Below are 26493 nucleotides of genomic sequence, written 5' to 3' on the forward strand. Positions count from 1 at the left end.
CTCCCTACTCCAGATTCATAATTCCCTATTCCCTAATCACTACTCCCTACTCCATATTCACTATTCCCTACTCCCTATTCCCTACTCCCTAAGCCCAATTCCCTACTCCCTATTCCCTACCACATATTCACTATTGCCTACTCCCTATTCCATACTCTCTAATCCTTAGTCCCTATTCCCTACTCTTTATCCCCTAGTCCTTATTCCCTAGATGTTTTTTTCCTCGTAATATGAAGATGACTACTCGTAATAACGAGATTTGTAGTAAAACGAACGAACGAACACACACACACACACACACACACACACACACATTTCCCAATCTTAAATGATAAACACACCAGGAATAAACAAAGGCAGATTCGGCTGAGTAATCCTCAGCCAATCAGATTCCCTCTCCTCTCTACCGCTGACCAATCAGAACATGGTCCTGCCCTCTCTCCCCCCCCCCCCCTCTGAATCGTCACGGCGAATCCGGTGAGTGGAAGATGACGTGGTGAAGTCAGTTAGCATGGAGGCTAGCTGAATATCTCGACACACACACATATATATATTTATATATACACACACACTCGGTTATAACTCACAGAGTTAAAACAAAATCAGAACACAACATTAGTGGAAGATGAAAGCTGCGGAAGTGTCTGTGGACCGGAAGTCGTTAAAGCGCTCGTGAAACGATGGATATGAGTTTGTGTTAGTTGGAGTTTTTCCAGAAGGTAAGCTAATGGTTTCAGTCTCCACTGTATTCCGATTACAGATACGTTAGCATTAGAGTTAGCATTATAGCTAGCTACCTAATGTTATTAGCGCTCGGTGCTGTTGAGTTAAAGCCTTAGCTGTTAGCTAGCAATATAAACACTGGCTAGTTGGAGTCCAGTAATTTAACAGTTCTGTAACGTCACATAAACTTGTCTTCATTTATTCCCTAATCTCCTCCAATTGGCCAAGTGCATTATGGGTACATCATTTGGACACCAACCCTGAGCAATGCATTGTGGGATATATATATATACATATTAAAAAAAAAAAAATTAATGAAAGTGTACTCACTCAGCGACAAAAAAACCCCCAGCACCTTTTAAACCGACAATTTTTTTAAAAAAAATTCTGTGTAAATCAAAGCGACAAATCCGAACCCTCGTCTCGAACGAATCCTGTGGCGCGGTGCGACGTTTCTTCAGTTCCCCGTTCACGACTTTAGTTCCTACCCGCAATTATTTCCGCAAATAAGTGAAAAGAACAAGAAAAAAAAATCATTCTGTCGTTTAGGACGTCGTACGCTGCGGGACGTTGGTTCAACGTAGAGTTAACGTAGAGATGACGTTCTGGTCCTGCAGGTGGCGCTGTTCACAACAATTTTCACGACTACGCGGAGAAATTTGTGCAGGAAACTGTTTTCGAAGGAGCTTTAAACAGCGGAGAATGATTGACAGCTGTGTAGGTGTTAACTGACGTTCCTGGAAGCCCCGCCCTCTTCCATTCGTCTCACCTTTTTCCTCTCTCTTGAGGTTTAAGCGTAAACTGCTCTGTGCTGAAGACTGTGAGGAAGCGCTGACACTGGAGACTCCTTCCAGCTTCTCCGTACAGAAATGCACACAGGATGTGGGAGAGGGTTTTTTTTTTTTTTACGTAAGTGTGTTGAATCTTTTCAGAGTAACAGACGAGTGATGAGCTCCGTGTGTCCTGCGTGTGACGTCACGTCAGCGGTATAAAGCCTGTGCGCTTCACCATGTTCGCCAAGCTGAAGAAGAAGATCGCGGAGGAGGCGGCGACGGCCACGCCCCGCCCCGGACGCCTGCCCCGCTCCTACAGCAAAGAGTCCATCACCTCAGTGGGAGCCGACTCAGGAGACGACTTTGTGAGTCCCTTTCCCTGTCTGTCTCCCTGTCTGTCTGTCTGTTTCTCTTTCTGTCTGTCTCCCTGTCTGTCTGTCTCCCTCCTTCTCTGTCTGTCTGTTTCTCTTTCTGTCTGTCTGCCTGCCTGTGTGTCTGTCTGTCTCCCTGTCTGCCTGTCTCCCTGTCTGTCTGTTTCTCTTTCTGTCTGTCTGCCTGCCTGCCTACCTGCCTGCCTGCCTGTCTGTCTGTCTGTCTGTCTCTCTCGGTCTGTCTGTCTGTTCCTCTTTCTGTCTGTCTGCCTGCCTGTCTGTCTGTCTCTCTTGGTATGTCTGCCTGTCTGTTTCTCTTTCTGTCTGTCTCCCTGTCTGTCTGTCTCCCTCCTTCTCTGTCTGTCTGTTTCTTTTTCTGTCTGTCTGCCTGCCTGTGTGTCTGTCTGTCTCTCTTTCTGTCTGTCTCCCTGTCTGTCTGTTTCTCTTTCTGTCTGCCTGCCTACCTGCCTGCCTGTCTGTCTGTCTCTCTCGGTCTGTCTGTCTGTCTGTTTCTCTTTCTGTCTGTCTGACTGCCTGTCTGCCTGTCTGTTTCTCTTTCTGTCTGTCTTTCTCTTTCTGTCTGTCTCTCTATCCCTGTCTGTCTCTCTTTCTCTTTCTCTCTCTCCCTGTCTGTCTCTCTGTCTCTCTTTCTCTTTCTCTCTCTCTCTCTCTCCCCCTGTCTGTCTGCCTGTCTGTTTGTCTTTGTCTGTCTCGCTCTTATTTATTTATTTGCTTTTCTTTCATTTAGTTATGGAATGTGTAAGTTACGAGTGAGTTATCGGTGGCCGGTAAAAGTTGCGAGCTGGTGAGAGTGAGCGGGACGCCGTGGTGCTGAACGGTGCTGTGGTGGTTTTCCGGGACGCGGAACGACTCGTCTGTGATTTAATTGAAGGAGGAGTGTTGTTAAAAGCTGTCCCTATGTGCCCCGCGACGCGAGTCGTCCTCTCCAACCTTCCCCCTGTATAAAAAACCAGCTCATCGCGAAGGATCTGGCCCGCTTCGGAAAGTCGGCCAGCCCCGGGACAGCCGTTCTCACACGTATGGAGGACGGAGAGATTGAATCAGAGGAACCAGCAGTATAACAGTTCAGAAACCCACACAAACAGCCTGAAGATCTGTACACCACAGCACAGATAAACCGATTTACACCTGACCACGGGAAAGAGGAACCTTTCGCTTTCCAGATCAGGAGAAACGGGTTCAGTCAGCACAGAGCCCGACAATCTGACGCACTCTCACCACGCAGGAGACGCCGGTCTCTAAAATATTTCAATAAGCAAATTTGATATATTAAAGGAGCCATTCAAAGTCTCTCTCTCTCCCTCTCTCTCTCCCCGTCTGTACTTGAGTCTCACTCCCTGTCTGTCTGTCTCTCTCACTCCCTGTCTGTCTGTCTCTCTCACTCCCTGTCTGTCTGTCTCTCTCTCTCTCTGCGAGTCTTTCTCTCTCACTCCCTGTTTGTCTGACTCCCTGGGTATCCCTTTCTGTCTCTGTCTCACTCCATCTGTCTGTCTCTCTCATTCAGACCTTTCACACTGGACCTGGTCTTTACTGAACACTTTATAAACTGTATAAACCTCCTGTCTAACACCATTAACACTCCGTATCAGGCTTCTGCTGGTCACATGGTCCATCATATTGACTCAACACGTCCTCGTGAACATCTCCACCCAGCAGGACGGAGTGTGTACTGAAGGACAATCTATCATCCAACCCGTGTAACTCGACACGCCTGTTCCACTGTACACACACACACACAGGATCTGCTCCACTGAATAATTTAGAAGTTGGGTGTATCAGGAGCCGTGAGACGAAGATCTGAGATTTCACCTCCATCATAATCTTATAATCAGTACACTGAGGTTCAGGAACTAAGCTCGGCCCCGGTTCCTCCGAACCTGAGGAACCGGGGCGGAGCTTAGTTCCCGAACCCGAGGAACCGGGGCGGAGCTTAGTTCCCGAACTTCAGGAACCAAAAAGAGTTCCTGCTACAGAATAGATACTAGACAGTAATAGTCTTTATTTTTTTCCTCACTGTCTTCTCTTTCCTCCGTATGTCTCTCTTTCCTTTCTGTCTGTCTTCTTTTTCTCTCAGTGTCAGTGGCTCCCCATTTCTCTCTCTTCCCCCTTTCTGTCTGTCTCTCTCTCATCTCTGTCTGTTTCTCATCCCTCTACTCTTCCTGTTTATCTGTCTTCCTCCCACTTTCTGTCTCTCTCTCCATCTTCTCGGTCTGTCTCTCTTCTCTTCTCGTCTGTGTTTTTTCCCTTTCGTTTCTCTCTCTTTATTTCCAGCACTGTGTTGTTATGTGTTGTGTATGGGGATCATTGTGTGAACCTGAGAGTAAACACACACACACACACACACACGCACACAGAGAGAGTGATTAGTTTATTGGTGTGTTGTGTGTTAAACAGGCGTCGGATGGCAGCAGCTCCAGAGACGACCTCTCCTCTCAGATCCTGCGCCGAAACGATCAGATCCGAAAACTGGAGGCCAAACTGTCAGGTGTTACACACACCTCTCTCTCGCTCTCACTCTCTCTCTGTCTCTCTCTCTCTCTCTCTCTCTCTCTCTCTCTCTGTCTCTGTCTCTCTCTCTGTCTCTCTCTCTCTCTCTCTCTCTCTCTCTGTCTCTCTCTCTGTCTCTCTCTCTCTCGCTCTCTCTCTGCCTCTATATCTCTGCCTCTCTCTCTCTCTCTCTCTCTGTCTCTCTCTCTCTCTCTGTCTGTCTCGCTCTCTCACACTCTCTCTCTTGCACTCTCTCTCACACTCTGTCTATCTCTCTCTCTGTCTCTCCTTCTCTCTCATGCTCTCAATCTCTCTCTCTCTCACTCGCTCTCTCTTTCTCTCTTGTGCTCGCTCTCTCTCTTGCGCTCTCTGTCTTTCTCTTTCTTGCGCTCTCTCTCTGTCTCTCTCTCTCTCTCACTCGCTCTCTCTCTTTCTCTCTTGCGCTCTCTCTCACACTCGCGCTCTCTCTCTCTCTTTCGCTCTCTCTTTCTCACTCTCTCTCTCTCTCTCTTTCTCTCTCTCTTTCTCTTTTTTCTCTCTCGCTCTCTCTCTCTCTCTCTCTCTCTTTCTCTTTTTTTCTCTCGCTCTCTCTTTCTCTCTCTCTCTCTCTCTCTCTCTCTCATACACTCCTACAGAACGATAAACGTGCACACACAGGAGTAGGGGGCTGTTCTTCCGTAATGCAGCGTTAACATCTTAATCTCATCAGTTAGCGTCTCCTACTTGTTAGGTCTTGCTCCATTAAGCGGCCGTGTGTTTTGCGGGCGTCGTGTTTGGATATTTCACAGATTCCGCCTTGTGTATGAGCCTCAAGATATCTCGTTTGATTTCTTTCTTCAGAAGCTGTTATCCCGGAGGCGGTACACGTTCCGGTGATGCGTTATTATTTTTAGACGCGAATGTTTTGTTGTTTCCTGTGTGTTAAAACTTGCTTCTTTACATATGTATTTAGATATTTCTATACTTACTGTTTACATACCTGCTGACTTCCTTACATATGTATTTAGATATTTCTTTACTTACTGTTTACATACCTGCTGACTTCCTTACATATGTATTTAGATATTTCTTTACTTACTGTTTACATACCTGCTGACTTCCTTACATATGTATTTAGATATTTCTTTACTTACTGTTTACATACCTGCTGACTTCCTTACATATGTATTTAGATATTTCAATACTTACTCTCACTTTTTACGTACCTGCTGACTTCCTTATTTACTTATTTATTCACTTACTTCCTTTCATACTTGCATACTTACTTAAATACTTATTTACTTACTCGCTTCAGCAAGTCAGTCAGTAAGTGCTTACTTATTTACTTACTTACTTATTTATTTACTTACTTGTTTACTTATTTATTTATCAGTTTACTTACGTGTTTTCTTATTTGCTTACTTATTTACTTACTTACTTTCTTATTTACTTGTTTACTTACTTACTTTATTTACTTTCTTATTTACTTACTTTCTTGTTTACTTTCTTACTTGTTTTTTTATTTACTTACTTATTTACTTACTTACCTTCTTGTTTACTTATTTACTTACTTATTTTCTTATTTACTTACTTATTTACTTACTTGTTTTCTTATTTACTTGCTTGTTTACTTACTTATTTACTTACTTACTTGTTTACTTACTTTCTTATTTACTTTCTTATTTACTTGCTTGTTTACTTACTTACTTGTTTACTTACTTTCTTATTTACTTGCTTGTTTACTTACTTACTTATTTACTTACTTATTTATTTACTTACTTGTTTACTTGTTTTCTTATTTACTTGCTTGTTTACTTACTTATTTACTTACTTATTTACTTACTTACTTGTTTACTTACTTTCTTATTTACTTACTTATTTATTTACTTACTTATTCACTTACTTATTTCCTTACTTACTTACCTATTTACTTATTTACTTACTTGTTTTCTTATTTGCTTACTTGTTTACTAACTTGCGTATTTACTTGTTTACTTCTTTACTTGCTTACTGAAGCTCTTACTTGCTTACTCATGTACTTACTGAAGCTCTTACTTACCTACTCGTGTGCTTTCTTTAAGTAACGTGTTGAAACGTAGAAAAGCGTGCGTGGCGGTTCACGTGTAAAGTACACAGCCGGTCGCGTGGAATCTGCCTCGAAAGACGAACGTGCGTTACATCTCCGTGATACCGAGCATCCTCGTTATGGGGAGGTGTTTATTCCACGGCTGTGGGGGAATACCGGACCCGTTTCTGATTGGTCGAAATGTTCACGTGCTGGGAGAAGAGATCCGGATGTGAATGTAATTGTAGCTCGAGGAGGACGAGTCGTTTTTCCTCTCCTCGGTCTCGTGCTGATTCTCCCTCCATTTACTTCTTTACTCAACCATTTATCCTTTTGTTTTCTCCCTCTGTTTTTTTTTTTTTTTGTCCTCCCTCCTTCCCTTCCGTCCTACCTGTGGACCCGCATCCTCTCCTCCCCTTCTCCCTGTGTGTGTGTGTGTGTGTGTGTGTGTGTGTGTGTGTGTGTGTGTGTATTGACGCCCTATCCCCCCCTCACCAGACTACGCTGAACAGCTTCGGCTAATGCAGAAGACGAAGGAGAAGCTTGAGATTGCATTAGAGAAGCATCAGGATTGTACGTACCTGTTCTTTTCCTCCTCCCTCCGTCCCTCTATCCGTGTGTCTGTCGCTCATTTCTCTCCTATACATGTGTGCTCATGCCTCATCTTTCCGCCATCCCTCCCCCCCCCCCTCTCTCTCTCTCTCCCCCCTGATCTGGGATCAGTCCTGCTGCTTTTAACTTTATTAACGTTGAGCAGAACCAGACATGTGATCTACTTCCCTCTGGCTTTAAACATCAACTTTTAATTTATTATCATAAGCCACAAAATCTTTTGTCGTCTCTCTCGCTAACATTTTCCTTCGTGGCAGCATCTAACCTCTAAATGCCTTGAAATATTTCCTTTCCTATGTCTTACGCCTAGTAAGTGTCATGTTTTTAGATGCGAGATTTTCTGTCCTGTCTTTTTTTTTTCTTTTGTTTTTTCTTCCCCTCAGCGTCTATGCGGAAACTGCAGGAGCAGAATGAAAGCTTCCAGGCCAACAGAGCCAAGATGGCCGAAGGCATGGCCTTAGCGCTGGAGAAGAAGGATCAGGTGGAGGGATTAATCTCATTCTAATCAAAAACTACAGCATGATCTACACCTGGACTAACTCTGTGTGTGTGTGTGTGTGTGTGTGTTTCTGTAGGAGTGGACGGAGAAGATGGCCGCTTTGGAGAAGGTAGAACACTTTATTATTAATGGCTGACTCACATGCCTATTTAAGTTCTTACTAACTTACTTGCTTACTTCTTTATTAACTTACTACTTGCGTAATTACTTGTTTCCTTGCTCGTTTGTTTACATACTTACTTTTTGACCTACGTACTTGCTTACTTTCTTGCATACTTATTTAATCACTCGCTTAGATACTTATTTGCTTGCTTGCTTACTTACTGACATGTTCAGTTAAGCCCTTGCTTGCAGACTTACTAACATACTTTTTTACTTGCTTGCTTGCTTTCTTGCGCTCTCGCTTACTTGTTTGCTCGCTTGCTTATTTAATTACATACTTCAGTGCTTGCTTGCTTACATACTATTTATCTACTTACTAACTTACTGGCTCACTTATTCACTTACTACTTGCTTAATTGCTTACTTCCTGGCTTGTTTGCATACGTATATACTTGTATACATACTTTTTACTTGCTGACATTCTTAAATACTTCCTTAGATACTTGTTTACTTATTGACTTACTTACATGCGTAATTAAGCTCTTGCTTGCGTACTTACTAACATACTTTTTTACTTGACGTATTAAGCTGTGGCTTGCTTATATATTTACGTGCTGACTCACATACTTATATGCTTGCTTGCTTATTTAATTACTTATTTTATTTCGTACTTGCTTTCTTTCTTACTTACTTATTTATTTACTTCAGTGCTTGCTTGCTTACATAAGCTGCTTACTAACTTGCTTGCTTACTTATTTATTTACTAACTACTTGCTTACTTACTGTACTTCCTGTCTTGTTTGCTTACATACTTTTATTTTCTTACCTACTTACGTGATCACTTACTTGCTTACATACTAACTTAAGCTCTTGCGTACATACTTACTAACATACTTGCTTGCTTGTTTGCTTACTTATTCACTTGCTTACTTACAGACTTATATGCTTATTTACTTATTTATTTGCTTACTTCAGTGCTTGATCACATGCATACTTATTTACTCAAGTACTTACTTGCTTACATACTTCTTTACCTGCTTATGAAATCTTGCTTGCATGCGTACATACTGACACACTTTTTTTTCTTACGTATCGACTCATGTTTGCGTTCTTATTTACGTAAGCTCTTGCTTGTTTACGTACTTGCTCATTAAGTCTCTTGCTTACGTTCTTATATGCTTGCGTTTTTTAAATACTTATTTTATTTCTTACTTGCATATTTGCTTAAGTGCTTGCTTGCTTACTAAGTTGCTTACTACCCTACTTGCTCACATACTTATTCACTTACTACTTCCTTGCTTGTTTGCGTACATACTTACTTATATACTTAGTTTTTTTACTTACCTACTTGCTGACTTCCTTGCGTACTTATTTAATCACTTACTTGCGTTCTGAAGCTCCGGCTTACTTGCGTACTCGTTTACTAAATCACTTGCTTGTTTACTTCTTGACTTGCTTACTGGTTTATTTGCTTTCATACGTATTTACTTGCTTATGTCCTTAGTTATTTATTTACTTACTTGCTTGCGTGACGTCTTGCGTACATACTTACTTACTCGCTTGTTTGCTTACGTGCATACTTACTTACTCGCTTGTTTGCTTACGTGCATACTTAATTGTTTACGTACCGATGGACTTGATTGATTTTTATTTATTTACTTATTTCCTTGCTTGCTTTTGTACTCACTTATTTATGCGTGCAGTTTCGCTGTTAATCTACAGAGTAGTTCATACGTCAAGGCGTGCGTGTGTGTGTGTGTGTGTGTGTTTGCGCATGCACGTTTCAGGAGAAGTCCTCGTTAGAAGCGCGTCTGGACCAGAGTCTGAGTCTGTTCCAGAAGAGAGACGATCTGGACGAGCTCGAGGGCTTCCAGATGCAGGAACTGGCCAAAGTCAAGCACATGGTCAGACGTCCTTGTGCGATCCGTGACCTGATATATACACCCGTGTGTTCTGCGACACTGAGAGTGTGTGTGTGTGTGTGTGTGCTGTAGCTATTGCGTAAGGAGGAGCAGCTGAGTCAGAGGGAGCGAGAGCTGAAGCTGCGAGGAGAGGAGCTGAACACGGCCCGTCTCACGCTCGCTCACACTCAGGATAAACTGTACGAGCTCGGGGAGGAGCACGAGGAAACCCTCAGCATCAACGCGCAGCTACGAGCCCACAGGTACCTTACCGCACAGCAGCGGTGTGACTTTAATTACCTGTAGCTTTACAGAACTCATTAGCACCACGTGGTTACAGAGACAAGCTCCTGAGTGAGAAGGACGAGGCTGAGAGGAGGATCTCCGATCTGGAGGCCGGAGAAGAAGAGCTGCAGCGCCTCATCCGACAAGTCTCTGAGGATTTCCAGAAGGTAAAGGCAGACTCGAGTAATATTAACAAACGGCGAAAGATCTCGGAGTCGACCAAAACGACCACGAATATAGCGGCAAGCAGCGATTTACGGGGCCCAAGCACTTTCCGTTTCAACAGCCGGTATTAGCACGTGCGTGTTTTTGTACCGCATCGCTGAGTGTGAACGCGTGCGAACCCGTCAACACGCACAAAATTGAAAATGCCCGACTTCCTGTTGGGCGGAGTTAATGGATGTCGTTGTGAAATTTTACGTGAAAATAAAGTAGACCCGTATGCGTAATGAAATTTGGTACAATAATAATAATAAACATGGATAGTCTGTGGAAAATAAAGCGTCTGTGTCCATCCAGCTCGTTTGAACTTGTTTGCTCTCATCACAGTGTGATTGTGTTCCAGGCTCAGAGGGCCACCAGAGCTTTACAGAAGTCCATGGAGTCTCTACAGTCCGAGCACGACGAGCTGAAACTGCGACACGAACAGCACAAGGGCAAGGTGCGTTCTCGCCAGGGCCGGGCGATACGCCGGAATTATCGGATCACGATCCTGAAAGACGCGTCCGATACCCGGTATCGGGGAGGGGTTTCAAGCCTTTTTTTGTTTTGTTTTGTTTTAATCCCGATGATTACGGCTTACGGCTCATGGAAGTCAGATGGGAGGGGGAGGCGGGGTGTGGAACGACTTTATTTAAGGTGTCTAAAAATATTTTTTTTCAATCTGAATTTGAATACGGCGTGTGATTGGTCAGGAGGAGGAGCGGGAGCGGCTGTTGGCCGGGCTGCAGGAGAAAGCTCTGTCTCTGGAGCACAGGCTGGAGGCCAACCTGTCTCAGGACGAACATCTACAGGAGCTGTTCAAGGAGGTGAGGAGAACTTAAACACGTGCACACACACACACACACACATGCATGTTCTCAGTAGAGAAGTAATCATGTGTGTATATCGTGTGTGTGTGTGAGTGTAGAAATCGTTATTGAAGGAGAAGTTAGAAGAGGCTAGAGGAGAGCTCCTGAAGGAACGAGCCAATCACACGGCAGCAGTGAGCTCGCTGGAGGCACAGGTACACCTCTGACACCTCTACGATACGACGTTTCAGACAGCGCCGTCTCTGCGTCTGTGTGTGCGTGTGTGTGTGATGCCATGTTTGTGTTCGCGGGTCAGATTTCCAGGCTGAACGCGAACGTGTCCGAGCTCCAGACGCTGCTGAGACACAAAGATGACTCGTCCAGGTCCTACAGGGAGAGGACGGACGCGCAGGTGAGGGATCTCCGCTGCTACACGTCGAACGCTGAGAGCTTTGTCAGCGTTCGTGTCGTGACCGTGTGTGTGTGTGTGTGTGTGTGTGTGTGTGTGTGTGTGTGTGGCTCAGATAGCTGATCTGGAGCAGAGGCTGAGCGACTCGGCAGAAAGGCTGAGGAGTTTGGAGGAGCAGCTGGAGAAGAAAGAGACGCACAGAGAAAAACTGGTACGCCGACACAATCACGGTATCGGTCCGAGAAAAAAACACTCACCCAGGTGAACTGAACTTAAAATGGCCGTTTTAAGTTCTGTCTCGATCGCAAAATCCTTCCAGTGCACTCGAACGTTCGCTCCCTAACAAAATGGCGGATGGAATCTGAACAGATTTTCGCTTGGATATCCCATAATAATAATAATAATACTAATAATAATAATAATAATCCTTTACGTAGTTTTACGTAGGAGAGATCACAAGGTTGTGAAGCCTAGCTGGGAGCGACCTTTGACCTTTTTGACCTTTGACCCTGTAGCAGGTGGAGTGGGCGGAGGAAAGGGAGCGGTTACAGCAGCAGGTCTCCACGCAGAGGCAGAGAGGACTGGAGAAAACCGCCAAGCTGGAGGAGGAGATCCTCGCCCTGCAGAGAGAGAGAGAGGCGGAGATCAGCTTGCATCAGGACAACGTGGTGTGTGTGTGTGTGAGTGAGAGAGAGAGAAAATCGAGCCACAAAGGAAAAGTAGTTAAATATCTGAAAGCTGATTCGTTCTCTCTCTCTCTCTCTCTCTCTCTCTCTCTCTCTCTCTCTCTCTGTCTCTGTGTGTGTGTGTGTGTGTGTGTGTAGAATTTACTGGAGGAGCAGAAGAACACGGTGAAGAAGCTCAGCTTAGAACTCGAGAACTCCAAAGTGAGCGTTTATACAAAAAGTCTTCACACAAGCTATTTATGCGATAAATCAGTGTTAAATGATAGTGTGTGTGTGTGTGTGTGCGCGCCAGGCGGAGTTGAACAGCAGACAGACGGTGAGCGTGGAGATCGCTAAAGCTCTGGAGGAAACCCGGAAACAGAGAGAGGAGCTCCAGCAGCAGGTTCATAAAGCTCACGGTGGGCCATAAATATTCCTGTAGAAGGTAGTACGGGGCGTGTAACCCTGACCGCCTCGTCTCTGATAGGTCAGCAAGATGTCCGAGTCTGCACAGAGGGCGGAGCAGGAAGTGTGTCGGCTCTCTGAGCAGGTGGGCGTGAAGGAGGCGGAGTTAAGCAGTCTGAGGGAAGGTGAGACCCGAGAGCAGTAATCTGACATGTTTATATAGACAGAATGATTATACTGTATATGGTCATGTCAGTGGCTAAAGTGTGTGTGTGTGTGTGTGTGTGTGTGTGTGTGTGTTTCAGAGCTGCAGGCGACCCGCTCCGGTCTGTTCTCGCTGCAGGTGGAGTGTGAGGCGTTGCGTACGGAGGCCGAGGAAAAAGACGCTCAGATCGAATCCCTGCGTCAGGAAATCCTCACACACACTCAGCAAGCTGACCCCAATCAGTCTAAGGTCTGTCTGCCTGTCTGTCTGTCTGCCTGTCTCTGTCTTTGTGTGTTTGTCTCTCTCTCTGTCTGTCTCTCTCTGTGTCTGTCTGTCTGTCTGTATCTCTGTGTCTGTGTCTCTCTCTGTCTCTCTCTGTGTCTGTCTGTCTGTATCTCTGTCTCTCTCTGTCTCTCTGCCTGTCTGTCTGTCTGTCTGTCTGTGTCTCTGTCTGTCTCTCTCTGTGTCTGTCTGTCTGTATCTGTGTCTCTCTCTGTCTCTCTGCCTGTCTGTCTCTCTGACTGTCTTTCTCTGTCTGTCTCTCTCTGTGTCTGTCTGTCTGTATCTGTGTCTCTCTCTGTCTCTCTGCCTGTCTGTCTCTCTGACTGTCTTTCTCTGTCTGTCTCTCTCTGTGTCTGTCTGTCTGTATCTGTGTGTCTCTCTGTCTCTCTGCCTGTCTGTCTCTCTGACTGTCTTTCTCTGTCTGTCTCTCTCTGTGTCTGTCTGTCTGTATCTGTGTCTCTCTCTGTCTCTCTGCCTGTCTGTCTCTCTGACTGTCTTTCTCTGTCTGTCTCTCTCTGTGGCTGTCTGTCTGTGTCTCTGTCTCTCTCTCTGTCTGTCTGTGTGTGTCTCTCTCTCTCTCTCTCTCTCTCTCCCTGTGTGTGTATGTGTGTAGGTGTGTGTGTGTGTGTGTAGGTGTGTATATTTGTGTGTGTGTGTGTGAGAGAGAGAGAGATAAAGAAAGACACAGAGAGCACAAGTTCACTTGCTTTATTGTTCTTTGCAATAAAAGTAACGTTCTCACTCCCAGTCCTGTGCGTGCGTGTGTGTGTGTGTGTGTGTGTGTGTGTGTGTGTGTGTGTAGGAGTGTGAGGTAGACAGCGTGACTGCGCAGCTGCAGGATGTGGAGGTGTGTGTGAGTGAACAGAACGGCAGCATCACCGTGGGCGATGTGGACGAGCTGCAGAGAGCTAACAAAGAGTTCGAGCAGCAACTCAGTGAGAAAAACAAGGTCTCACACACACACACACTCACACACAACACACTGCCTTTATCTTGATCTTTTTACCGTCTGCTGTTTGAGTTTCTGCGACTTTTCTCAACGTTTCTGTGCCTTCAACGGTCTCTCTGAATAAACACAGATATAAAACTGTCTTTAGGGGACAAATACATTGAACGTTATAGGTATAGAACAGCTGTTGAACATGCTTCGAGACACTAGAGGGCAGTAACGACTCTGACACGGATTTACCATTTCATCCACGAGATCTCGGCTCATCTGAACGTGGATTAAAACGCCGCTGGGATACGGAAGTCTGTTTCGTTTTGAAGAATCGTATCAGTACAAAATCTCCAGCAACCCTAGTGTTAAGGATCAAATATTAAACCTTACCTTGTCTGGTTTGATATTTACCAGTCCCTCCCGGATTTCACCATCGTAGCAATGAACGCAAAATCGTGGGATTTTTTAAAATGACAGCGGATTTTCTGCAGGTCCGGGCTGAGGCCTCAGGCATCCGGCCTCTTCGATTCACGTGCGTCGAAAGCGAGTACAGCTAAAAGACCTCGTTTACCAACAAACATCACTGTGAGAGCGTGCAGAACAATTTCGTGGTTCGGGTCGTGATCGCAATTTGAGTAGTTTTTGTCCGCAAAAAAAAAAAATTAGCACAAAAATTTTTTTTTTAAAAAGCTGCAGTAAAATCGAGCTTTTTTTAGCCGCAACAATCTTCGCGAGTTCCTGTACGGACCGAGTGTGGTACATAAACATAATCAGTGAATCCTGGACTTTGTGCTTCGCAGACGATAAAACAGCTGCAGCAGAGACTGACCGAGCTGAAGAGGACGCTACAGAAAGAGCTGGTGGGTATACTGCTCGTGTGTGTGTGTGTGTGAGAGAGAGAGTGAGAGAGAGTGTGAGAGAGAAAGAGACAGAAACAAACTTCAGGTTCCCGTAAAACACGTTTTTGTCAACGTTTTGTGTGTGTCTGTCTGTGTGTGTGAGAGAGAGAGAGAAACAAACTTCAGGTTCCCAGAAAACACGTTTTTGTCAACGTTTTGTGTGTGTCTGTCTGTGTGTGTGAGAGAGAGAGAGAGAGAGAGAGAGAGAAACAAACTTCAGGTTCCCGTAAAACACGTTTTTGTCAACGTTGTGTGTGTCTGTGTGTGTGTGTGTGTGTGAGAGAGAGAGAGAGAGAGAGAAACAAACTTCAGGTTCCCAGAAAACACGTTTTTGTCAACGTTGTGTGTGTGTGAGAGAGAGAGAAACAAATTTCAGGTTCCCAGAAAACACGTTTTTGTCAACGTTGTGTGTGTGAGAGAGAGAGAAACAAATTTCAGGTTCCCGGAAAACACGTTTTTGTCAACGTTGTGTGTGTGTTTGAGAGAGAGAGAGAGAAACAAACCTCAGGTTCCCGGAAAACACATTTTTGTCAATGTTATGTGTGTGTGTGTGTGTGTGTGTTTGCGGCGCAGAAACTGAAGCCGGACGCCGACTCTGACACTAAGGAGAAGCTCCAGGAAGGGAAGCCCAGCTCGGAGGCCCCGGTCCCGGCCGCTGCTCCGACTCCAGCCCCCGGCTCGGTTCAAGGCCCGGGCCTCGCGGCGTACTCGTCCCAGACGAAGGTGACGAACAGCTCGGACCTGACGGACACGCGGGAGATCAACTTCGAGTACCTCAAACACGTCGTGCTCAAATTCATGTCCTCTAGAGAGGCAGAGGTGAGACGAGACGGTCTCGTCGTGTTCAACACGACAGCGTGATTATTAACGTTTACAGTATATCCCAGAAGTCCAGAATTATTGGCACCCGAGGAAAAAAAGTTGCTGGAAACAACTTGCGCGACCCTATTACTATTAATGATCTCAGTCTTTTAAAATCAGATCTGAGAACCGAAATCCATCTGTTTCCGTGTCCCGCGATCGATCATGCATGGCTTGGTTTGTTTTTAACCTCCTGGAAGAGGCAGACATTTTGAGCTGGTGGTTAGGGGTGTTTGTGACGCTGTTGTTTCCCCGCAGGCGTACCAGCTGATCAGAGCCGTCTCGGTGCTGCTGCATTTCACACGCGAAGAAGAAGACATGCTCAAACAGATGCTCGAGTACAAGGTGCGTGTGTGACCTCAGAACTCTGTAGCCGTGCACTAACTGGGCCACGGGTCCCGTGGAGAACCTTTATGTGGGTCTGAGGACGCTCTAGATTAAAGCTCAGAAATAGCAGCACTCGGGTGTTTATATTCCAGGAAGCCGGAAAAGCCTCCGTGCGGTTTCCAGATTCGAGTCTAATCGGCGTGGAAATAAACGTATTTATTCACAGGAAGCATCTGATTTGATGTTAAATGTTTGTACATAAACAAAAAATTACTTAAACAACAAATCCTGTATCCTTTTCTATGTTAAGTACTGTTTATTTAACGTTTTTAATAACAAAAAAACTATATAACCCATTATATAAATTTTTATAAGCATCAGGTTTTTATGTATTATTGTTATTGTTTGTTTGTTTGTTGTTTTGTGATACACACGCGTGGTAGAAATGCCGTTTAAGAATCCCGATACAACGTTGTTGCTTTTATTTATTATTTGTAATTAAATCACGCTGAAGACTCTTAAGACTAACCCGGGGTTAGATTTCACGCGGTCCCGGACCGCAGTGGGCGATCGGCGGTGCATTCCGGGTCGCGTCTCGCCATGTCGCAGAGGTTAAGAGAACGTGTCGTGTGTTTTTGTTTTGCAGATGTCATGGTTCGGCTCGAAGCCCACACCCAAAGGCATCGTCCGGCCCTCTGTCTCAGGAACCCCGAGCAGCTGGATGTGAGAGGAAGAGAGCAGGAACGACGTGACGCGACGCGACGCGACGTGACGTGGGCTCTCGGAGAACGTTTTTTTTTAAATAAATAAATGGCTCCGGTTGCAGGTGATCACGGAGTGGAGGGAAGTTCCATGTGTCGGTCTCGTCCCGGAAAACAGATGGTTCCTTCTCGTCTCGTCTCTTCTGGGGTTCTTTGACACTATTTCTTTTTTTTTTTTTGAGATCAACGAATCGACCAGCTTCACGTTTTGTTTAGTTCTTTTGTTTTTGTTTGCACGCCTTTGGAGTCTTTCCTCTAAAGATACGGCGTAAAGCAGCTACGTCTAGCTACCTGGGGGTCGTGAAATTAAACGAATGAATGAATGAATGAATAAATCAATCAGACGGGGGGCTTTTTTCCTCCTCTCAAGAGCGAAAGCTTTGCACGCTGCGTAATCTTCGGACGTAACGAGAACGGATTTTTCTTTTCTTCTGATTCGTTTGCGCCATGAAGGCTTCGAGAGGGGAAGAAAAAAAAAAAAAAACCCAGGCACGTAAGAACGTACGGCGCTTTCTAACGAAGAGAAGCGTGCATGGACTCTGACCTCGAAGAAGCGTCTTCCCTTTACCTGCCCTCTGTGTGTGTGTGTGTGAGAATTAAATTACGACGAAGCACATTCCATACATCTATTTATATACAGAACTGTACATAGCCAATGTTTATAAATCGTCAGGTGTAAAAAATGTATTCAGCTCCGTTTGCGGGTTTTTTTTCTTCTTCGCATTGATGTATATCGTGAGAGCGGAGAGGCGTGTAGCGTCCGTCGAGTCGAGCGTGGCCCGGGACCCGAGTATTAACGCGACCTTCTACTCGACTCGTGACGTTTTAACTGGAGGGGGAATCCGTACACTCGGATCTTTATCTATCCGAGAGCGGATCGTCAGGATTGTGGCGTTTAAGAAGTATCTGGATGATATAATATTTATAATACCAGATCGGTAACGTAGGAACAAAGCTACAGCTGGGAATAAAATCTAGGGACGCACCGTTTTTGGGATTTTCCCCGCCGTCGTTTTCAACTCAACCCTCGGATCCAGTGGTTTCGTTTTCCTCATCGCGATGTCTTTTTTTTTTTTCTTTTTAAATAATTAAACATTTTGCGATACTCAAACACTTAACACGTTGAAACCTCCGAAAGTCTACGTTTCTGTCTGGGGTTTTTTTTTCTTCCTTCTAAAAAAAATAAAAAAGTAATTTACATTTATTTGCTGCTGATTTTTTTTTTTTTTTTTTTTTAAACATTTTTTACATCATTATTATTCATTTTTATTCGTCCTCCTAAAATGAATCACTGTCATTCTTTAGCAGATTAAATTTGATTAAATTTGTGGTTTATTTAAATACTCGCGATCTAAACCTTTCGGAAGTTCTCAGGGTTGGACGTTTTTATTATGATGTTATTTAATAATAAGTTCAATGATGATACGAAAATTTCAGTTATGTACACGTCATTAAGCAACTTTAAGAAGTTCTTTCTTCTTAAAGTTCCAAAAAAACATCAAGGTTTATATGAGATGATTTGAACCGTATCGCAGATCGTCACGTCGTCTTCAAATCACAAAATCGTCAGATCGAACCTTCTTTAGAAAATTGTTTTTACAATTAATTACAGATCAGTTTTATGTTATGTTTACGAATCACCTCGTCTCATCTCATCTTTTGATTGAAGCACTGTTGTATCTTGTCGTAACGATCTGAGAGGCGGGGACAAATGCCCGGGATCGCAAGGGCGAGGAGAGGGGGGCGGAGCAACAAAAAAAAAAACGAAAGTTGCGATGAAATGTTTCGAACAGCGATTTGAACGGAAATTTATTCGCAATTTATTCACGTAGAGTGATTTAAGAAATCAGCGCAGGAAACGTTCCGAGATTTTCTTCGTAAATTTGTGCATCAACTATATATAATACACGCACGCACGCACGCACTACGTAAATGACGGTGAATCCGATCGGAGTTTCAATCCGCAGATCGGATATCGGGTACGATCCGGTGTTTTATGCTAACGTCGGTCCGATAGCGCTACTCGGTATCGGATCGGTGCATCCCTACAGAACTCTCTGGCGTATTCCAGACGGGTCGGTCGGATGGTTTTCGGGGTCCCGGTGTTGTATTTAGAATCGGGTGCAATGATGAATTTCATTTCAGTTGGAAGTTTGAATATTCCATCTGATCGTTATCCATGAATTGGTTTTCTTTTGAAATTTTTTCTGACTGTGTGTGTGTGTGTGTGTGCGTGTGTGCGTGCGCACGTTACCTGAGCAGGTGTGAGCAGTGTTCCTGTTTAAAGGAGAACTCATTTCATCAGCTTACACGCTGTTTTTCATTTCTCTGGTTCTGGTTTGTGCTGCTGTGATCGTAATCCCGCTGCGTGCTCTGCTTTAATAAAGTACCACTGCACATCCGACTCTCGGCCGTCTGTCAACAAACTTGAATAAATGATCTTTTTGATTTTGATCTTTTTGTTGCGTCTTCGTTATTGTAGCTCGGGTTTAGATTTCGATCTTCACGATGATGTATAAACGTGTATGTAGGAATAGCAATATGGCACTTCCAGGCCCTTTATGAAAAACCGAACGAGGGGAAAAAAGGTCTGGAAGTTTTTACAGTTTTAACAACTGACATCAACTGATCTGTGACGCAGTCAGTTTGTAAGTATTGTTTTTTTTTTTTTGAATGTGATAAGATAATATCTCGGAATATCTCAATACTCTAGACTTGAGTGGTATACGAGCCACGTGCTCAGCGAGCGTCTAATTTACACCTCCCATCTGTGTGCGACGGTAAGAATGCGACAAAACAGGAAACAGCTGAGGAACCGACAAAGCGATCCAGAGCGAGGCCTGAACTCCAGACGTGTTTAGGCTTCGATCAGCAAACACACAGAGACGCAAAACAGATTTGTGATCTTTATTGCACCAGGCACTTCACATATGACCACCCCCCATACACACACACACACACACCACCCCCCACACATACACGCGCGCTCGCGGCCTCGGATGTCCCCAGCGTCAGGCGACGCCGAAAGGGCGGGGCAGAGATCAACCAATCGCAAACTTTATATAACATCGTTATATAGCAACGAGCTGGATTTGTTCTTGTTTGTTTCGTTGTCTGATGTAGGATTATAATCAGTTAGCTATCGCAGAAAGGTTTAACCTTAGCATTAGCTACGTTGTATGAAGTAGCTACACGTACGTCTTAACACGATTAGCAAAGTAAATTTAAGCCCCGTCCCTTTTTGACTCTGTGACGCTTATGGCTCGTGACATAATTGGGACATGCGTGACCTCCACGCTATATATTAATCCCCCCCACGCACCCTCCACGCTATATATATTAATCCCCCCGCGACCTCCACGCTATATATATATTAATCCCCCCGCGACCTCCACGCTGTAAATTAATCCCCCCGTGACCTCCACGCTGTAAATTAATCCCCCCGCGACCTCCACGCTGTAAATTAATCCCCACGCGACCTCCACGCTGTAAATTAATCCCCACGCGACCTCCACGCTATATATATTAATCCCCCCGCGACCTCCACGCTGTAAATTAATCCCCACGCTATATATTAATCATCTTTCTGTACAAAAAAGAAAAATCTGAAGAGATGAGAAGTGCGTATCCGAGAGCGCTGGCCAAAATCGATCCGAGTTTAGATGGCCTGGAGTCCTTATCCTCTTCCCTCTTAGACTCCAGGCGATAAAATATTAACGTGATTCATTAACATACAATAAATACAACACACTCGTCCGGTCAGAATTAAATAACATACTCTGTTGGGTGTAGTGTATGAGAGTGTGTGTGTGTGTGTGTGTGTGTGTGTGTGTGTGTGTGTGTGTGTGTGTGTGTGTGAGAGAGAGCACTCCTGACTGTGATGTGGATTAATGTGAACTGTCCATATTTAAGAGAAAGGGCGGGGGAAAAAAAAGAAAAGAGATCGATCCCGTGGCTCTGGATTTTCTTTAAATGTATTTTTTTCACACCGATTTCCGTGCCGTCAGGACTCGTATGATGGAACCCAAACCTCCAACAGCAAACGCCTGAGAGAGAGAGAGAGAGAGAGAATATATAATTAATTCATGGCAAATTTATTAAAGACATTAGCAATAATATTTAAAGAGAACAGGAAAATTTTATAATTCAACAAACAGTTCCTCATTAATTGACAGTTTCAATTAAGTCTCAGTGAAGGAGGCGTGGCCTCTGTCAGTTCCAGTGAAGGAGGCGGAGTTTCGTCTATGTCCCAGTAAAGGAATCATGGCCTATTTGTATCAGTCGCAGTGAAGAAGGCGTGGCCTCTGTGTGGGTCAGTCAGTCTCAGGAAAAGGAGGCGTGGCCTCTGTGTGTGTCAGTCTCGGGAAAAAGAGGTGTGGCCTCTGTGTGAGAGTCTCAGGAAAAGGAGGTGTGGCCTCTGTGTGAGAGTCTCAGGAAAAGGAGGTGTGGCCTCTGTGTGAGAGTCTCAGGAAAAGGAGGTGTGGCCTCTGTGTGAGAGTCTCAGGAAAAGGAGGTGTGGCCTCTGTGTGAGAGTCTCAGGAAAAGGAGGTGTGGCCTCTGTGTGAGAGTCTCAGGAAAAGGAGGTGTGGCCTCTGTGTGAGAGTCTCAGGAAAAGGAGGTGTGGCCTCTGTGTGAGAGTCTCAGGAAAAGGAGGTGTGGCCTCTGTGTGAGAGTCTCAGGAAAAGGAGGTGTGGCCTCTGTGTGAGAGTCTCAGGAAAAGGAGGTGTGGCCTCTGTGTGAGAGTCTCAGGAAAAGGAGGTGTGGCCTTTGTGTGTGCATTGGTACCGACTCTCTCTCACCTTCTCGTGCCACTGCAGCAGGATGGCGCTGCTGTTATCTGAAGGCTTCTCGAACCCTCTGTAGATGTACTTCATCAGCAGATCCACGCCGTTCTTATCCAGAGACTTCACGGCCGTCTCGATGTCGCTGCTCTTAAAGGAGGTGAGAACACGCAGCACCACGGCCTGGGCACGCTCCTGAGAGAGAGAGAGAGAGAGAGAGAGACATACACACACAGAGAGAGAGAGTGAGAGACAGAGAGAGACACACACAGAGAGTGAGTGAGAGAGACAGACACAGAGAGAGAGAGAGAGAGAGACACAGAGAGAGAGAGAGAGAGAGACACAGATAGAGAGACACAGGGATTGAGAGAGACACACAGAGAGAAAGAGAGAGACAGATACACAGAGAGAGAGACAGAGAGAGAGAGCTGAACTTATAGTGAATAAGAAGTAATGTGTGGTTGAGTTCGCTGCTAACCCAAACCCCGTACAGTTTTTTTGTATATTTATTCTAATGTATTTTTGCGCGGTCCTGGTCTTATATAGTATGTGGATTATTATTATTATTTTAACGATATTGTGCTGCTACATGATCACCCTGCTTTAGCGCTGCTCGCTCTCGAGCGCTGAACAGAATTAACCGACTGAACGACGACTATTAATAAAAGGACAAAAGCGTCTCTGCTTGAAATCTGTCCCGGATAAGTACGACAGCTGTCCTCCTTCTGCGTTCTGAAAGAACCAGAGTTTATATTAGAGCGCAAATAAAAAAAGAAAACCCCTGACCCGAATTAACAGGCGCGTTAAAAACATCAGAGCGTGTTCTATATAACGGATCGCTCGCACATGTCCAGAACAAACCGCTTTATACGAAAACCACAGACATGCTCCTAAAACCGCAGCGCTAATTCCAAATAAAAACATCATCGCTTTTATTATCAGCCAGGACGTTTATCATGTGCTGTTTTTATTCCCATCTGGAGGATGAAATTCAGTTCGAGTTGGATCCGAACAACTCCATGCAATGCTTTACATAATATTTGCGTTCGTTTTTAAATACGTCTTTAGTGTTGCATTGGATGCTGTAACGATTATCCAAGCACTTTGTGGCTAAACGAGAGAGGCGTGGCCTCAGAGTGGGTCAGTCAGTCTCAGGAAAAGGAGGCGTGGCCTCAGAGTGGGTCAGTCAGTCTCAGGAAAAGGAGGCGTGGCCTCTGTGTGGGTCAGTCAGTCTCAGGAAAAGGAGGCGTGGCCTCTGTGTGGGTCAGTCAGTCTCAGGAAAAGGAGGCGTGGCCTCTGAGGGTCAGTCAGTCTCAGGAAAAGGAGGCGTGGCCTCTGTGAGGTCAGTCAGTCTCAGGAAAAGGAGGCGTGGCCTCTGTGTAGGCCAGTCAGTCTCAGGAAAAGGAGGCGTGGCCTCTGTGTGGGTCAGTCAGTCTCAGGAAAATGAGGCGTGGCCTCTGGGTCAGTCAGTCTCAGGAAAAGGAGGCGTGGCCTCTGTGTGGGTCAGTCAGTCTCAGGAAAAGGAGGCGTGGCCTCTGAGGGTCAGTCAGTCTCAGGAAAAGGAGGCGTGGCCTCTGTGAGGTCAGTCAGTCTCAGGAAAAGGAGGCGTGGCCTCTGTGTAGGCCAGTCAGTCTCAGGAAAAGGAGGCGTGGCCTCTGTGTGGGCCAGTCAGTCTCAGGAAAAGGAGGCGTGGCCTCTGTGTGGGCCAGTCAGTCTCAGGAAAAGGAGGCGTGGCCTCTGTGTGGGCCAGTCAGTCTCAGGAAAAGGAGGCGTGGCCTCTGTGTGGGTCAGTCAGTCTCAGGAAAAGGAGGCGTGGCCTCTGTGTGGGTCAGTCAGTCTCAGGAAAAGGAGGCGTGGCCTCTGTGAGGGTCAGTCAGTCTCAGGAAAAGGAGGCGTGGCCTCTGTGTGGGTCAGTCAGTCTCAGGAAAAGGAGGCGTGGCCTCTGTGTGGGTCAGTCAGTCTCAGGAAAAGGAGAGACAGGTTAAAGGTTTCTAAAAACGCTGCGTTTTCAGACGAACGCTCGAGTTGGACCAATCGGTAATGTTTAACAAGGCAAGCTCCGCCCACAATCGTTCAAACGCTACGTTCGACTAAAATCCGTAACTCGTAATTTCCAATCTCCGACTAGGAAAAAACAAACAGAACGCAGCCTCCACCTCACGTCACTGAAGACGACGTAATTCCGAGTTCCGCACTTCCGAAGTCATTCGACTCTGGAGCTAAAAAGGTTCCCGGAGAACCGCTGTTCTTTAAGATCAAACTAAATTCACTTAAAGTTTCTGAAGATGTTCCTGTGACGGGAAATGGACGTTCTTTACTGTGAAAGAAAAAAAAGAAAGAAAAGGAGGAAGGAGAAAAGGATGAAGGACAGCGTGAGCCCGTTACCTTCACGGCTGGGTTTTTGGAGTTGATGGGCGGGTTCTTCAGAGCCACGTGGAACGCCGTCATCATGTCTCCTGTGCATTACTGTCGGTTAAGGAAAGCAGACCTGTTCGTGACCGTGACGACACCAAACGGCGCCCGATAGCCGCGTCTGCGCCGTGTCGTGATTACGTGAGCGGACCTACGAGTTTCCGGCGTTCACGTCCACGCAGAACTCCTCGTTACGGCGCGTAAACTAGGAATTTTCCGAGAGCTGTGACTTGTACCACCTGATCGCCGCGACGCCGCAGAGCGGAAACGCTCGGCAGCAGAACGTAGACAAGTCGTTATCTCGTCACATTTCTGCGTAATAATTCGTATAACTGACTGTTAATCACGTTGTAACAACGGAAGATTCATCTGAAAATAAACCAAAGAGTGTTTCTGCGCAAAATTACCAGAACTGACGTAATCGCAATCGCACGAGATTCTTCCGCAGCGTTAGCTGTACTCGTCAACCGAAGACGGCTTCGGCTGAACGCGCGTGGCCACGTCGTCACGTGACGCGTCCCGACGCAAATCTGCGGAGATTGTGAAAAATCGCGAGCTCCTCCGGATAGCGCGGAGTTTGCTGCGATCGAAAAGTCCTGAAATCCTGGAGGGACTGTATACGGTGTACATTTTTACCGCCGCCGTGTGCGTGTCTTTAAACGGTCGCTTGACGCTGTGATGCGTTAATTTACATAAGAGACGTTTACATCAAATTCACGGAAGGAGTCTTCAGTGCCAGCGCATCGTTCCAGCCAGGACAGACGAGTTCACGCGTCGTGGTTACTCTGTTAAAATAAATAAATAAATAAATAAATAAACCCCCAGCTGAAACTCCACCAGTTCCGGACGGAGCGCGGAGCCGCGTGATGACGTCGGAGGAGAGAAACGTCAGGAACGCCGTTTGAGGAAACGTACGAGCTTGTTCTACCTGAACTACTGACTCGTGCGTTTGCATTCTACAGCGGCGTGTTTACATAAACAAACAAAAGGGTTTTTCAGGAAAGCGCTCCAGAGGAAGTCATGACATCAAAGCCATGTCGAGACTCTGAGGTTTCACACACACACACACACACACACACACACACACACACAGAAACACATGCCACACATTTTTTGTTGTTTGTTTTAGGTTAATATGACAAACCGGTCCTCATGGGCACGCACCCGGACGCACCACATTTCCGCTCCTAACACACCTGCAGCAGGTATTTACACTCGAAACAAGAACCTCGGGGGACGTGGTGTCACACACACACACACAGCCATCCCAGTGCTGAGTGTTAATAATCCAAAAATAAATATAGCTATATCACCATAACTGATTACATCCCCATACACACACACACACACACACACCACTCAATTTCCATAATTAACAGCAGGGTCGCCATGGTAACCTGCATCTAACGCCTATGAGGCCGGTTTCGTTTTCTGGTCACTCTCATCCCTTAGACATTTCAAAAACATTTAAAAACAAATCTCTACTCTTTTTTTTTTTTTATCTGTAAGATGTTGTTTACGTAACATTTATGGAAGGAGTCTCCAGTTTCAGCGCTTTGAAAGAAAAAAAAGAGAGAGAAAGAAAAGGAGAGAGAGGGAAAGAAAAGGAGAGAGAGATGAAAGGACGGTTTGCAGGTGTTATAAGGTAAGCGAGAACAGGAACTAGCTCCTTTCGTGCAACATTAAAAGTAACTACAAACGGATAAAAGTAAAGTGGGACGTGTTTGTCGTTAATTGATAAACACACACACACACACACACACACGTAAACGTCGGACTGCTGTTGGATGAAAGGAATAAAAGACCTCGGGACGTGGTGTTATTGGGAAATGCTAACCTGGACACGATAGACTTCCATTACTTGTTAGCAACATTAGCAAAAGGTAAAGAAGCAAACCCTCACATATTTGTTACCACGCATAAATAAACGAGTAAATAAAAACACGCGCGCGCGCGCTCTCACACACAGCTCGTGCATGTGTGCGCTTGCGCATGATTAAAAGTCGGTGTGCGCGTGGAGGATATTGCCTGATGAGCGCGTCCACCTCGGCTCCGTCGGGTCCCTGCTGCTCCGCGGCCTCCTCGTTCTCGTCCACGAACCGGTTCTCATCGTACTGGTCGATGTCCACGCCCCGGAACCGCGACCACAGCGTGTTCTTCGCCATGACGACCAGCGAGCGGCTCGAGGCAGGCGCGCGCGCGCTCTCTCTCACTCACTCTCTCGGGTGTCGGTTCCACTCGCGCGTGCTGTGCCGAGTGTCGCACGTGTCGCAGTGTCTGTCTGTCTCGCGCTCCCGCTGCTCGGTCAGGTGCGCACCGGTTAACGTTACCTCTCAGCTACTAACCCGAGCATCTCCACACAGCGCCCGCTGCCAGAGCGGAACCGGAAGTGCATCTGATTGTTGACGCGGAGACGCGGCTGTTTCCGGTTCCTGTGAGGCGACGCTTTAAAATCATTACAACGCAAATAATATAAACAACATATTATCAATATAATTTAAATATATATATAAATATTTTTTTATAAATGTATTTTTAAAAAGTACAATAAATAAATAAATAAATAAATAGTCTTAATTTAAGCGATGATAATAATAACAGAATTTCAGTACAAACGTAAAATAACATTCAAAAGTACAAATAAAGAATTACTTTAAACATTAATGACAGAATTGCTGAACAAAGGTCAAACAAAAAGCGCATTTAAAAAGTACAAAT

General features: G+C 45.4%; 2 protein-coding genes across 6 annotated transcripts; one reads left to right on the plus strand and one right to left on the minus strand.

Moving 5' to 3' along the window:
- Window positions 1-469: 469 nt before the first annotated feature.
- golga1 (golgin A1) lies at window positions 470-19036 on the plus strand. 4 transcript variants are annotated; one of them, XM_053624083.1, is made up of 24 exons: window positions 470-719; window positions 1656-1861; window positions 4283-4373; window positions 6918-6992; window positions 7415-7512; window positions 7607-7639; window positions 9420-9536; window positions 9627-9796; window positions 9874-9985; window positions 10384-10479; window positions 10733-10846; window positions 10948-11043; window positions 11145-11240; window positions 11353-11448; window positions 11753-11917; window positions 12062-12124; window positions 12216-12305; window positions 12390-12492; window positions 12613-12761; window positions 13597-13743; window positions 14535-14594; window positions 15207-15452; window positions 15753-15839; window positions 16468-19036. In XM_053624083.1, exons 2-24 carry the CDS (start codon window positions 1733-1735, stop codon window positions 16546-16548), a joined length of 2514 nt encoding a protein of 837 aa, XP_053480058.1. In that variant the 5' UTR covers window positions 470-719; window positions 1656-1732; the 3' UTR covers window positions 16549-19036. The 4 variants fall into 4 exon arrangements, with proteins under 4 accessions (XP_053480058.1, XP_053480060.1, XP_053480061.1 ...); XM_053624084.1 differs by having other exon boundaries at window positions 471-719; window positions 11753-11905; XM_053624085.1 differs by lacking the exon at window positions 6918-6992.
- Window positions 19037-19117: 81 nt separating this feature from the next.
- Window positions 19118-26180, minus strand: arpc5la (actin related protein 2/3 complex, subunit 5-like, a). Of its 2 annotated transcripts, XM_053624089.1 has the most exons (6): window positions 25800-26180; window positions 23749-23820; window positions 21382-21558; window positions 20092-20628; window positions 20002-20031; window positions 19118-19937 (listed from the first exon to the last, which is right to left on the minus strand). In XM_053624089.1, the coding sequence occupies exons 1-4, from the start codon at window positions 25938-25940 to the stop codon at window positions 20566-20568; spliced, it is 453 nt and encodes a 150-aa protein (XP_053480064.1). In that variant the 5' UTR covers window positions 25941-26180; the 3' UTR covers window positions 19118-19937; window positions 20002-20031; window positions 20092-20565. The 2 variants fall into 2 exon arrangements, with proteins under 2 accessions (XP_053480064.1, XP_053480063.1); XM_053624088.1 differs by having other exon boundaries at window positions 20002-20628.
- Between the last annotated feature and the right edge of the window lie 313 nt (window positions 26181-26493).

This window comes from Ictalurus furcatus, chromosome 5 (assembly GCF_023375685.1).
Source record: "Ictalurus furcatus strain D&B chromosome 5, Billie_1.0, whole genome shotgun sequence".
Lineage (NCBI taxonomy): Eukaryota > Metazoa > Chordata > Actinopteri > Siluriformes > Ictaluridae > Ictalurus > Ictalurus furcatus.